Source organism: Thunnus maccoyii, chromosome 5, assembly GCF_910596095.1.
Source record: "Thunnus maccoyii chromosome 5, fThuMac1.1, whole genome shotgun sequence".
NCBI classification, from domain to species: Eukaryota; Metazoa; Chordata; class Actinopteri; order Scombriformes; family Scombridae; genus Thunnus; species Thunnus maccoyii.
In genome coordinates, this window is record NC_056537.1 from 25,864,901 (window position 1) to 25,878,430 (window position 13,530).

Sequence of the window (13,530 nt, forward strand, 5' to 3'; positions counted from 1 at the left end):
ATAAAGTAATTCTTGTGTTTCGCTGTGACACATTAATGAACCACATGCGGAACAAATATTTGTTCCGCCCTGATTTTGACCCGTACTATTTTGACGTAACACCAACATGTCCACACCGTGTTAATTTGACAGCTGCGGAGCGGTGACCGCTGAGAATAAAATCTATTGTACATGACATAAAAAAAGCACCGCTGGCGTAAATGTTGTGTCGCATTAAAGTGGGTTAGGGGGCATTTGATCTTCAATAATGGCGCGGGTTGTCAAAGTGTTTCGGACTCTGCGGAATCACTGGAAGAAGTCCACGTTTGCTGCGTGCGTCCTGTCTTACGGCGGGTATTGGCTGTACGGTAAACACTGGTGAGTAAGTTATATCTAAGTTATAGTGTTTTCACGGTCTGGATAGTGCACACAGGTCTGTTCATGTGTCTTATATTTTGTGTGTTTTTAGTGACAATGTTCTGCGGAGAGAGGCTTGTCTAGAGGCCAGGGTAAGACATCACGTATTACTGATGATTAACTATAATCTGTCATCCAGCAGCATCACATAAACCAAAGTCTTTCTCAAGTGTTTATAAACCTCATCATCATCATCATCATCATCTCTGTTAGGAGTATGGGCGTCAACAGATAGCGCCACAGGAGCGGCTGAGGAAAGCCACTGTGATCTTGAACCCTGCTGCTTGCAGTGGGTAAGAAGACTTAAAACCGTTTAACTGACACTTTAGTTTGGGTTTTGTTCCCCTCAGAATAACTCCCTGTCTCAATCTCCCACAGGAAAGCTAACCAGCTGTTTGAAAAGAATGCTGCTCCCATTTTACACCTGGCTGGTGTGGAGATTACGATAGTCAAGGTATCATTTGTTGTTTAATCGTAGACTAATTACATCAGTGCTGTTAGTGGCTCCAGTAGAGATCACCCAATGTGACATAATGTTTATATTGTTTTTTCCTCTACAGACTGATTATGAAGGTCAGGCAAAAAAACTGATGGATGTTATGGAACAGACAGACATGCTGATCGTGGCCGGAGGGGATGGCACCTTGCAGGAAGTCATCACCGGTTTACTGCGAAGGCCAGATGAAGTAAGTGTTATACAGTATATGTGTTGATCCGTTATCATGATCTCGTCGTCTATTTATTGCCTTTATACAGTTTAGTTTTTGGTTAACTGGCTGCTAAATGAGACGAGGAGAGATTGATCAATTTCACTGATGGACGTTTTATGACTACAGGACACATTCAGTAATATACCAATTGGATTCATTCCACTGGGATCTAACAATTCCCTGAGTCCAGGTCTTCATCTCCTCAGTGACAACAAGGTCAAGTGAGTATCTTGTCGAAATCACTCTGAAAAAAATTCTGATTGTTCTGATCACGCAATCCTATACATGTGATGATAAACTTTGTATTTGAATAGAGCTGAAATTTACTCTTTTAACTGTTCATTAGAAAATTAATCACCAACTATTTTGATAATCATATAATTGTTTTCCAATCATTTTTCAAGCAGAAAAATTGGCTGATTTATATCATTGTAAATCGAATATCTTTGGATTTTTGACTTGGTCAGAAAAATCCAAACATTTAAAAACGTCACCTTGAGCTCTGGAAAACTACGATGGGAATTTTTCACAGTTTTATGACTTTTAATAAGCTAAACAATGTATAGATGACTCAAGGAAATATTTGTAAGATAAAACAGTGAATTTAATAGCTGTAGCCCAATATAGGATGTTGCTCCCTGAGTAAATATACAATATGGGGTTTCTTCATAAGTAACTTCGACTTGTCTTTCCACTTCATAAAATTTCCAGAGACATTACATCAGCAACACTGTCCATCCTGAAGGGAGAAACGGTGCCGCTGGATGTGCTACAAATCAAAGTGAGAAACTGGTTCTGTTTGTCTTATCTTAGTGTTTGTCTTGAATGCAGATGTTTGTTTATGTCAGTATTTGTTTTCAGGATAAATTAAGAAATAATTAAAGAAATTTGCTTTGAAATGAATTCACTATGTGTAATTTGAAATGTCAGTGAAATTATCATGAAAGAATCGTATTTTGTTTATATGTGTGTTTCTAGGGGGAGAAAGAGCAGCCAGTCTTTGCTCTGACGGGACTGCGTTGGGGTGCTTTTAGAGATGTGGCTGCAACAATCAGCAAGTAAGATCACACAATTAGTCCCTCAAATTATAAACCATGACATGATCCCCCATACAAAATAAAATTTCCATTGATATTTCCACATAGATATTGGTACCTTGGACCACTGAAAACAAGTGCAGCTCATTGGTTTAGCACTCTACGGGTAAGAGTTATATTTTTTTATCTAAACTTATTTGGGTCACTGAATATCTGATGTATATGGGTGTAATTTGGGGTCAAGTTTATAAAGATCAACACAAACTGTATGCTATCATCAGCTTTAGCAAAATATGTTGTTATCTCATTGAATCAGCAGTCTACAAAATATTGTAGATGTCATCAGATTATTCTTCCTGTTTACTTGTCACTTGTGGCTGTAATAATTCTGTGTTGACAGATAAGATCAGATGAGATACACTTTATTGTCCCCTCAGGGGAATTTTTCTCAGGCTGTAATGCAGCTTTACTGCATCACAAAACATTTATCTCCCAAGCATATTTACTCACATGCAGTACATACATACATACCAACAAAAACAAACAAACAAATACAATAAGACCAATGACATCAATAAAAACCGATACAGCTTGTAAAACCAGGAAAATAATATTGCACCAGTATTGCACATTGTAGGAGAATATTGCACCTTCAACATATGACCAACAATGATGTACCGTTGTAAAATCTCTCAGGAGTGGCCCTTGGTCCGGGAAGTCTCAGTGACCTACCTGCCTCCCAGCCTTCGGCCCCTTGACCTGCCCCCTCAGAAGCCCCTAAGGCCCAACCTGCTCTACCGCATTGGCCGCAGACTGAAGAACTACTGGTACCCACCTGTTGAAGGTATAGTGTACATGATTGTGTCGATTCTCAAATCTTAACAATTAAAGATTATGAGTTCCACAGTCATGTTTTTATTGTGTGTGTTTGTTTATTCAGAGCCTCCAAAAGTGGAAGAGCCAGAGAAGTGGGAAGAGCAGCAGCTGTCTACATTAGAGCTGTTTATTCAAACGCAAAACAAAAACCCTGTTGAGATGGTCAGTCTAAAAGTGCATTTTAATAAGACACCAAATACCTAACTGTTCCTTCAAAATCTAATTTATGTAATTTTTTTCCTATTTATTTGAACTTACAGCGCATAAATGACTCCCTGATGATCTGTGCAGAGCCAGACGACTTCACTGTGGGCGAGTTCATCACTGTTGGGTCAGTAGTTTGTCATTAGTCTACTGCACTGCAATCAATTCTATTGAGGTGATACATATGACATGGAAGTTCATACGAAGTGTTCATGCAAAAGTAAAACAAAGTCAATGTTTTTCATTACAGAAAGAAAAAAGAAGAGGACCCAAGTTTATTCACTAAAAACTCCACAAAACTGGAAGTCAGTGCTTGCCAGCTGCATCTGCCAGAGGTCAGAAGTTCTTTTAAAGGACCAGTGTGTAGGATTTAGTGGCATCTAGTGGTGAGGTTGCAGATTGCAACCAATTGAATACCCCTTTCCTCCCCCTCCCCTTCCAAGCATGTAGGAGAACCTACAGTGGCCACGAAAAATGCAAAAGGCCCTCTCTAGAGCCAGTGTTTGGTTTGTCGGTTGGGCTACTGTACAAACATGGCGGTGCAACATGGTGGCCTCTGTGGAAGAGGACCCGCTCCCTGTGTAGATATAAAGGGCTCATTCTAAGGTAACAAAAACACAACAATTCTTATTTTCAGGTGATTATACACTAATGAAAACATACTTATGAATATTATATTCCAAATCTGTCAAGTCCATTCTGCTAGATGCCACTAAATTCTACACACTACACCTTTAAGTGACTTGGTCCTAATTGACTGTCTCGTCAAAGCAAATCAAACCTATTTCTGGATTGTGCTCATGTTAGTCAGTACATGCTGAAGCTTGGTGTATTTTGTCTTGACATTCAACTTTGTGTCCCTCTCATCCCTTCAGGGTACCGGTGGCTTCTACAACATCGACAACGAAGAATACGAGGCCATGCCTGTAGAGGTACGGCTGTTGCCACGGAAACTACGCTTCTTCATCAATACAGAGCGCAGAGAGCAGCTCCTCTCACAGACGCAGTGAGGAGAAAAACATAACACCGGAAAGGAGACAAAAACAGTAGGACAAAAACTGACTTGATAGAAACACAAAAGCAACGGACCAGATGCCAAGATACTCTGATCTCATTTTGAAAACAGATGTGTCCATTTTCCAGCAGTTTTAAACAATCATGAAATGCTGATGTCTGTTTTACTACATGTAAACACTGATTAAACATTCAGTTATTTATTTTTAACAATTATGAAAAATATTACATTACATGCTGTTGAATATAAAAGGACCAAGGCTTTGTTTTTCTACTGTCTTACAAAAGGACTTTATGTTTACTGAATGGCTTTCTATTGCCGTCACATTTCAACTTGGTCAATAAAAAGATGTATGTCCAATTCATCACACAGTGTTTTCATACCAGTGTGACACTTTGTACAGAACAGGGGTACAGGCATGGATGTGAGGGGGTGAAGTAGACATTGAAGCCTCTGTCAAGCCTGTGTTAGAAAATGAGAAGAGACTGTAGTTCTGTCTGAGATGATCTACAGGGAGAAAGGAGCGGGCAGAACGATGGACATGTTGTCATGGAGAAGGGAGGGACTGACAGCCATTGGCCGCCAAACACAAGGTGCAGTCTGAGGTATAGCATAAGGCAAGTGGTGGAATGTTACAAATGACATTTGTGTACGTTTTTGAGAGATACTTGTACATTTTACTTTACTACATTTATTTGACAGCTTTAGTAACTAGTTACTTTTGGGTTAAGATTATATTTCTTCTTTCCTTCATCAGTAATCATCTCAAGATAAACCCAAGTTTATCTTGTGAGCTAGAGGGTCCAAAGAGGTCGGGAACCACAGGTCTGAAATATGTGACTGTATATATTTTATAGCCCAATTGATACTGGATTATTGAGGCCGATACCAATACTTCTTTTAGGGGAGGTTTATCTGATGATATATTGGCTTATAGTATTTTTTATGTAAACACATAACATAAATAAACTTGATATGGTATCAGATTTTTATTTATTTTTTAAAATTATGACTAAGATACTAAGTGGGACCTTTTTATAGTGTAAAAGTCATTTGTCAGTGCTCTCTGGTGGATGAACTATGTAAACGTGACACTGTTTCTGGATTACCTGAAACCTAGTTTGGCATTTGTGTACTGCAGATTCTTGTTGGCCTACATTTACAGCAATACTGATATATCTGCCATAAGCTGGTATCAACTGATACCAATACATTGATGTACTGGCATCTGAATAACTAGCTCTGCCTTGTCCAGATTATTGGGTTAGTTGTTTTGTGTTACTTTGAGATGTATCTTGGAAAGCAATGAAAGTAGTGATACTAGTATGTAGTTCATTATATGAGAGTTTGTTGAAAAATAGAGCAACCAGACAGACATGGATCAGTGGTTGGGACATAAAAAGGGGACCAAAGTCTAAGTTTCAGGTCTTTACTAGTAGGAGGAGAGAAGAGAGGTAATGTGATTCTGAGTCAGCAGGGCAGGAAGGAGTAACACAGGACATGGTGAGGGTAGCAGGATGAGGTCTATTAAAAAGTCATCAACCTTATTGTTAAAGTGGGTAACAGAATCCTTTAAGGGAAGGGAGCGGTGTAAGTAGAGCAGGACTATAAAAGCAAATAGCAAATATAAAGCAAATAGTGAGAAACAGTTAAGCAGGGTAAGAAACAGAAGTAGATAACACTGAAACTGAATCAATGTTTTATTGTTTCACAATGGCAGTACAGTGGAATTAACAGTTGCTCATGCTATTGAGTTTATGTGTACGTTACTGACATCTCTTACAGTGTTTCACATTAGTAAAGGTGAAGACTTATTGGTTATTGTGTGAATACCTTTGACTTACATTACAATCAAGAAGAAAACAGTTATACTACTTGGATGTGATGCTGCATTGTGTGCAATACTTTTGCTGTCATTGACATTCAGTAGAGTGACACGCTGTACAAATGATTCATTTAGCTAATGCTGGTACACATCTGTGAACGACTCCACAAAGAAGGCATTTTATACAGTGGTGTGTGTGTGTGTTGTGTACATTCCCTTTTACATTTAACGTACACCTGTAAAGCAAACAATATCAGAGGCAAGAGAACGTGTTTGCTGACAAGTAAAGAGACCAGTCAGAGTCAACAGCTTTCACTGGAGACATTAAGGTCATTAAGTTAAGGACAATGAACTTAATCTTTCAGCAAACACTGTTGACATACATACGGAAATGAGTTTGCTGTAGTAAGTTTGAGAAAGTCACGTTTCCTTAAGGCCCCTTTTAAACAATAAAGCTTAACCGTCCTTCTCTTTCAAATACAATACAGTTTTTTTTTCTTCTTTTTTTAACCCACCCAGAAAACATCTTGGGGGGTGTCAAATCAAGATACAGTACAGGCTATAAGACCACGCTGTAAATCAGCAGTTCTCAACCTGGAGATCAGGCCCCAAAAGATCATTTTTGGAATGTGACAAATATGAATATTTGAAGGCCAGTTACTTAAATAGGCTTTTAAATAAGTTTTAATTAAAAAAATGACTTCTTTTTTAGATTCACTGTCCTGTACATTATAAGATCGCACCAGGGGGGTTATGAGAAGGTTGAGAACTACTCCAAATTTATACGAGGCAAGCCTCGGTCTCAGGTGTTCCAACATGGAACAAATGATCACTCAAATTGGCAACGTGATGGATTAACCAAACCCGTCTGCCAGCAGTATTCAAAAGACACAGTTGGCCCATCTCTAGAGCTGGATTCACTGAATGGGACTGTGATGAAAAGGACTGAGAGAAACCCTCAGCCGGAACAGACGGGGGCCTTTCTGCGAATCTGCCAATTAAGGTGGAGTTAAAGCTTCTGCTCAGCTCTCTCAGTGACATCACCAGATCTCCAAAAAAAACACAAAGGGATCTTTGTGATGGACGCAGACAAGCGGAGAGTATCTCTTTGAAGCTGATCAACAAGTAAACTACAAACGGCTCCATCGAGGACTCTTCATTCAATAGGATCACAGGAGATATATTAGCTTCCACTGATGAACCAGCCTCTGGTTTGAGTCGCAATAAAAACAATGAAAGCCTGTCCACAGTATCACAACAACACACACACATAAAGCTCCTCTGCTTCAAAATCAGCTGCTGGCTCAGAGTTAAACATAGCATAAAAAAAAAACATTACAGTTAAGCATGATCACTGTGTGCATCAGGAAATAGTCCAGTGGTGGACATGGTGCAGCATTCATGGTAAGTTAGTGTTAAAGAATCACATTCATTGACAATTTCTCCGCCAATTATGACAAATGAAGATAAAATATATATAACACAACAAAAAGTTTCCAGAACATCCCCCCCATCCCTTACACTATGACCGTGGTTATACACAGACACCTTATCAAACAGCGCTCTACCTCGTGTTGAAGGTGCATAAAGGTGAACAAAGTATTTACAGCTTATTCAGCTTCACAATCATTAACAAATCCCATTATAAAAAGAGGCTCTCGCACTCATTAACAAACATGTTTCACTTTGACCTCATCTCTCACTTTCAGTTTGCAAAAGAAATAGTCCAAAACCCCCCCCCCCAAAAAAATGCATTTGACTGTGAGGTCAAAAGTACATGAAAAAGGCTGACCAATTCAACTAACACACAGACTCCTATTGCTTCCTTTTTGAAATACAAACATAGTGGTTAAAAAGCATTTCATTTTACTAATTCCAAAAGTGGTTTTTACCAGAAAAAGAAATATCCAAGTATGGTATCATCATAGCAGAGGTTAGTCTGCTCAATTTGCTGCACAGTATGAAGGCTAGAGTTTTCTATGAAAGTATTTGAAGGGCCTAAATTCATTTCCAGCAGTAATTTCCCAAAATAAGATGAAACTATTCAGATATTGTGATGAGTGCAGTGGAGAACCAGACCTGACCTGATGAAGACTTCTATATTTTCATCCAGTGCTTACAGCCTGGCCACTTGAGCCGGAAACAAAGTGAGACAAGCACACACAAGAAAACAATATTTCTGACAAATAAAAACAGCACTGAGTGACATAAGATGTGAATGGCTATAAGAGCACGGAGCTGCCAAGTGGCACAGTCTGCCAGGCAGGTGTTTATCAGCCACTGTGGCCCAGTCCTTATCACCCACACTGGTTGGAAACAGTCTCTATAGGTCAGATGAGACACACACTTAAGAAAAACAGACACCCAGGAGGGGACAGCGGGTGATAGATGACGTCCCAGGGTGAAGGCAGTGTCTATAGTGTCTTGGTGTGTGTGTGTGGGGGGCCTCGAAGGCACAGATATCCAGTGGCATTCCCAAGTTTTCCCTGGCGGAGGGGGGCTCAGGAGCAGCAGAGGTTGTCTATGACCAGCGTGACGTCAATACCGTACACCTCCAGCAGGTCGACCAGGAAGGAGTGATCGCCCTGGGGATCCAGCCCCATGGCCCTCACGTGCTCAGCGGTGAGGGTGGGATCCTGGCTCCCTGCTACTTCTGACAGGGTCTGGAAGATGCGGTTATTCAGCTCCATGAAGAACCTTGAAGACGAATGAAAACAACTGCATCAACATATGCATTCAAATAACACCGGCTTATGACTCAAGTGCATGAGTGGCTACGAATACACTGGTTGAGGACTCACAAAATGAAAAGATCCTCTTCGTTTGACGTGCAGTCTCCATCCACCTCCTGTGAGTACAGCAACATTTGCCTGGAAAAAAAAGTCATCATGTATCAGTATGAAATCTGCAAAAACAGGATGCTCAGACTTCTGATTTTGGTGGCAAAGCATGATGATTTTCCTTGAAATACAACAAAATCACTAGCCAGTATCAGTATTATCAGCCGTGTTAATTTTGCAGCATAGTTTCTTTAATAGTAGGACAAATTCATTTTCAAAAGATTTTGGCACATGTATCCTGTTCTATAATATTTCCAGGCTAGCATGAACAGGTGGTAATTTCTGATTTTTTTTTTGTTTTCAGTAAATGCAACAACTAAAGTGAGAAAATCTGATGACATTTACAAATTGTAATTGATCTATTTTACAATAAACATGCTATTTTATCAATATATGACAGTGTGCAGGATACCTCTGTTCACTCAGTTTCCTGTACTTCTCCTTATCTGCAGCATTCAGTCGCAGCAGTGGCTGCAAATGGCTCCTGTGAGTTTTCACATTCTGGTTGTCAACGTAGACGTCGTACAGTTCCTTCTTCTCCTCGAAAATCTTCTCTGTGGTGCCTTAAAACACATGCAAACATGTTGATACATAAGAAATCATTTCCACAGATAACAAACGGTGGTGGGTGAACCATTAACGATAAAGCTGCACTCACAGGCCACATATGACAGCTCCGTTTCCAGGGCTGTGATGTCAGCTATGTTGATGTAGAAGAAAGGCCGTAATTCAGGCACAGTAACTCCAATTCCAGGTAAGGAGACATTGGCCAGGCAGCAACAGCAGTACACTGAAGGAGTGCGAGAACATATTGAATTAAAAACCTCCTTGAAAATAAATCACGCTTTGGTTGCAACATTACTACATTTGTTACATCCAGATCATTTCCCTTATTTAAAAGAGAAATGAGGACAGAGTGTGTGTTACAACCACCAGATTACAGGTGCAATGCAATACATTAGCTAACTACAGAAGTGGAAATGAGGAAGTTGGGAGTATGTTTGAGCATGTAGGTTTAAGCTTTCTTACCCCTGTAGCAGACCACACCTACAGGCGGAGGGGAGAAGATGAGGATACGTTTCCTAAGCATCGCAAACTTCCACAGCACCATTATCTGCTCCCCGAAAAACTGGATGAACTGGGACATGCAGCCGGCGGGGTGGGTGATCTGCAGGGAGGGAATAATGTTTATTTTTTATGGCACAAGAAACCTTGTGAGAAAACCTGCCATCACCAAAAATATAAGTGTGCTTTGCTGCGTTCAGACCTTCATTTCTGGGTGCATACAGCGGTTGATTGTGGTAACACTCCACGTCGGGCAAGCGGTGACCAGGCCGTTTCCTGTAGGGGGAAGGACTGCCTTCTTATCTTCATAGAAAGCCTCCAGTGGAGAATACTGGCCTGGGCACTGCAACTGGTGTCTATAAAGCAATGACAGGAAGAAAATGAGAGAAATTTTTATCTAGTGTGAGTAATCCAAGTCTTTGCAGATTTCTATAATTAAGCAGATGGAGCTTTCTTAAGTGTATTTGATCAAATCACATTTTTTTATTCACTTTTGAGCTTTATGTACATTCATGGTCTGTCAGTACTGTGCTACCATGAAAGCACTGCATTCTCCGAGAGTTTTAACAATCGATGTAGCGTGGATACACAAATTACTCACACTTTCACTATTTCTTACACACTGTATAGGGAAATCTGTGTAAATTTAAAAAAAAAACCCAAAACAATAGACACTATTTAGATCCTCCATATTGCATGATGTCAGTATGTTTGGTTAGTAACCACTGCTTGTTTAACCACATCACTTAATTTCAATCATACTACTCATTCTTCAAAAATTACAGTTTGACACATCTGCTTGCTGCTGCAGAGCGACTGTAAAGCCACAGCAACCACACAGAAACATCTAGAGTACCGCACTCCTTTCAGATGAATGCAGATCTACTTGTATTCGTCAGTAAACCTGAGCCGCCTGTATTTATAACCTGCAACAGTGGCTGTGTAATATATTTATACATAGTCAATGAGGAGATAAGCTTTCGTGAGAGGACTGAAGCAGAAGAGCAGATGAGAAGAGAAGGCTGTCAAGGTCGCCTCCACATCCGAGCCTTGACATCATACAAAAACTGCATGTAAATGGGCTCCTGTGACTGTAGCTGTGACTGGGACTCTGGGTTCATGTTTAATAGATGAGAACATTTTCAAGACGCGAGGATAGGAGAGAGGCAGAAAAAAAACAACAACCTGTGAACGCGGTTGGGTGAGAAGTAAATAAGGTAAACAGACTACAAATAGGGTGGCGCCAAGGTGACAAACTGAGAATAAACAAAAGACTCACACATACACATACTGGTATTTAATGCACAACACACAGTAGGGCTGGGCAATATGTCAATATTATATCGAGTGATATATGACTAGATATCGTCTTAGATTTTGGATATCATAATATTGTCAGATGGCATAAATGTTGTCTTTTCCTGGTTTTAAAGGCTGCATTACAGTCAAGTGATGCAATTTTCTGAACTTACCAGACTGTTCTAGCTGTTCTATTATTTACCTTTACCCAACAGTCATCCCTACAATAACATCTCAATATTTGATTTTGTCCATATCACCCAGCCCTAACACACAGCATGCCTTACCTGACTTGGTTCTCCAGGAAGTGCATGTAGCGGTAAAGCAGAGTGTAGGAGGGAGACAGAATTCCTACAGACTTCATCCTCGCTCCTCGCTCCAGCTCACTCTCCACAGGCATGTTAGCGAAACAGGCCAGCCCAAAGTAACAGCCTTTACGAAAATATCTACCCCGAAGCCAAAACAAAGAACAGGAGTAAACACAGAGTGACAGATTTCTAACAGGGCTTTGAACAGATCTGTACTCCTCTAAAGAATTGATTTTGTGAAGGGTGGGGGCGAGTGAGTGAGGTACATACATGAAGTCGTTAGTGATCCGATGGGAGCCGCTGGCCATTGACTTGAATTCAACTCCATCGAGATTGATGTCATGAGGCAAGCACCACTCTACCATGTTCCCTGCCGTTCACATGCACAAAATCACACACACACACACACACACACACACACACAAAAACACAAAGTAAACCATGAACCTTCTTCCCGTATTGTTGTGCCTACTGTCACTGTCATCACTTTCATCCTGGCCACTTCCTCTAATTCTGTATGTCAGTCCTCAAATAGCAAGAGGTCAGGGACAGTGGGAAAGCACTGACTCAGCTACTGTAACTTACTGAAACTGGCATACTCCACATATAAAGTTCTTTTGTGTTTATGGACCATTAATTGTAGATATTGTCTGTTTTTAACAACAGTGATGCCAACGATGCATTTCTACAACATGTTCCCCGTTACAGCAGCTTGGGCTTCAAGCCTACAATATGTTTGACATTTGATAGATTTATGGGTGGCTTGCAAGAACTGGAAAGCCAGGCCAGAGAGTTTATTTCAATGGATCTGGAGGGATCCTCCCAACAAAGTGATCATTTTATTCCTATCTTAGTATTGTCTCAACATTTGAAGTGTTTGACTGGGCTGACAGCAACATCCTCCAGCATTATGACTCAGTTGGTGTGTACTATAGCAGGTACACAGACAAGATAAAAAGATATCACTAATCATTTCAGGAATTATAGTTATCCAGTCAATCCACAATTTTCAAAATGAAAGATAAATGATCAGAAGCTCTTGCTATGTGCAGCTTGCTTACCTGATCTTGTATCAAAGGTAACCACAAACACAGCGACGATCTGGTCTTTTTCCTCCCATTGATCTCTCAACGAGAGGCCGGGGAAGAGCACATTCCGATCTGTACCGAGAGGATCCGGGCGATGCCACCCGTGCCCACAGTGCTCTGTTCGCGGGCGGCCCGGGTATCCGTCCCCGCTGGCAACAACAGCTGTTAGGCTCCCAGTGGGACTGCAGGTGATGGTGGCGGCGGTGTTGCCGTTGTTGCTGCTGCAGCTGCTGCTGCTCCACCCAGTACCAGCCGCAGTGCCTGTCGGTGTCCGCCCGACTGGTTGCGAACTTTTCTCCGCCGGTGCGACCTCCTCCCGCGGCGGCGGCGGCGGCGGCGCCTGGCTCGGATCGGGCGGTGGGATCTCCTCCCAGTCCAGCAGCGGGGCTCGGTCCGACTTTTTCACCATGGTGCTGCTGTCTCCGAGGACTCAGGAAGGGAGAAAAATAACACAACAGTCGGATGTCCAGATGAATCGAGCAGGCTAAACACGCTCCTGTGTTCGGATCATGATTTCCTGCCGCTCGCTGGGTTGTTTTCTATCTATTTGTAAGCGTGTCACATCCACTGACGGACTGCTTCTCTCCTGCCTCACTGTTTTGATGACGTCGCTGACTTCCGCCCACGTGTCTACATTACTATTTCATGCAATGACCTAATTTTTGTTATGGACTATTTAGTTTGCCCATAATAGTATATATTCTTATAACATTCAGATTCGGCTACAGTGACTGTTCAGTCTCGTACATGATCCTTTATGGTGCTTTATTTCATTTTTTATTTAAATGTGATTTTGTAGTTTTTGTGATAATCCCATAACATCCATACACACTGCATAAATAAATTGTCAAACTGTCAAACTGTTGT

At 41.0% G+C, this 13,530-nt stretch overlaps 2 protein-coding genes across 2 annotated transcripts; one reads left to right on the top strand and one right to left on the bottom strand.

The window, feature by feature from the left end:
• Positions 1 to 83: 83 nt before the first annotated feature.
• agk (acylglycerol kinase) lies at positions 84 to 4,602 on the top strand. The gene is made up of 14 exons (XM_042411103.1): positions 84 to 357; positions 449 to 488; positions 610 to 689; positions 775 to 850; positions 957 to 1,082; positions 1,233 to 1,327; positions 1,818 to 1,887; positions 2,085 to 2,164; positions 2,252 to 2,309; positions 2,840 to 2,987; positions 3,084 to 3,181; positions 3,280 to 3,350; positions 3,474 to 3,558; positions 4,099 to 4,602. Exons 1-14 carry the CDS (start codon positions 248 to 250, stop codon positions 4,231 to 4,233), a joined length of 1,272 nt encoding a protein of 423 aa, XP_042267037.1. The 5' UTR covers positions 84 to 247; the 3' UTR covers positions 4,234 to 4,602.
• A 1,323-nt stretch (positions 4,603 to 5,925) lies between these two features.
• Positions 5,926 to 13,507, bottom strand: dennd11 (DENN domain containing 11). Its single transcript, XM_042411102.1, has 9 exons — positions 12,637 to 13,507; positions 11,846 to 11,945; positions 11,555 to 11,713; positions 10,171 to 10,324; positions 9,933 to 10,071; positions 9,562 to 9,693; positions 9,316 to 9,466; positions 8,865 to 8,933; positions 5,926 to 8,760 (listed from the first exon to the last, which is right to left on the bottom strand). Exons 1-9 carry the CDS (start codon positions 13,070 to 13,072, stop codon positions 8,565 to 8,567), a joined length of 1,536 nt encoding a protein of 511 aa, XP_042267036.1. The 5' UTR covers positions 13,073 to 13,507; the 3' UTR covers positions 5,926 to 8,564.
• Between the last annotated feature and the right edge of the window lie 23 nt (positions 13,508 to 13,530).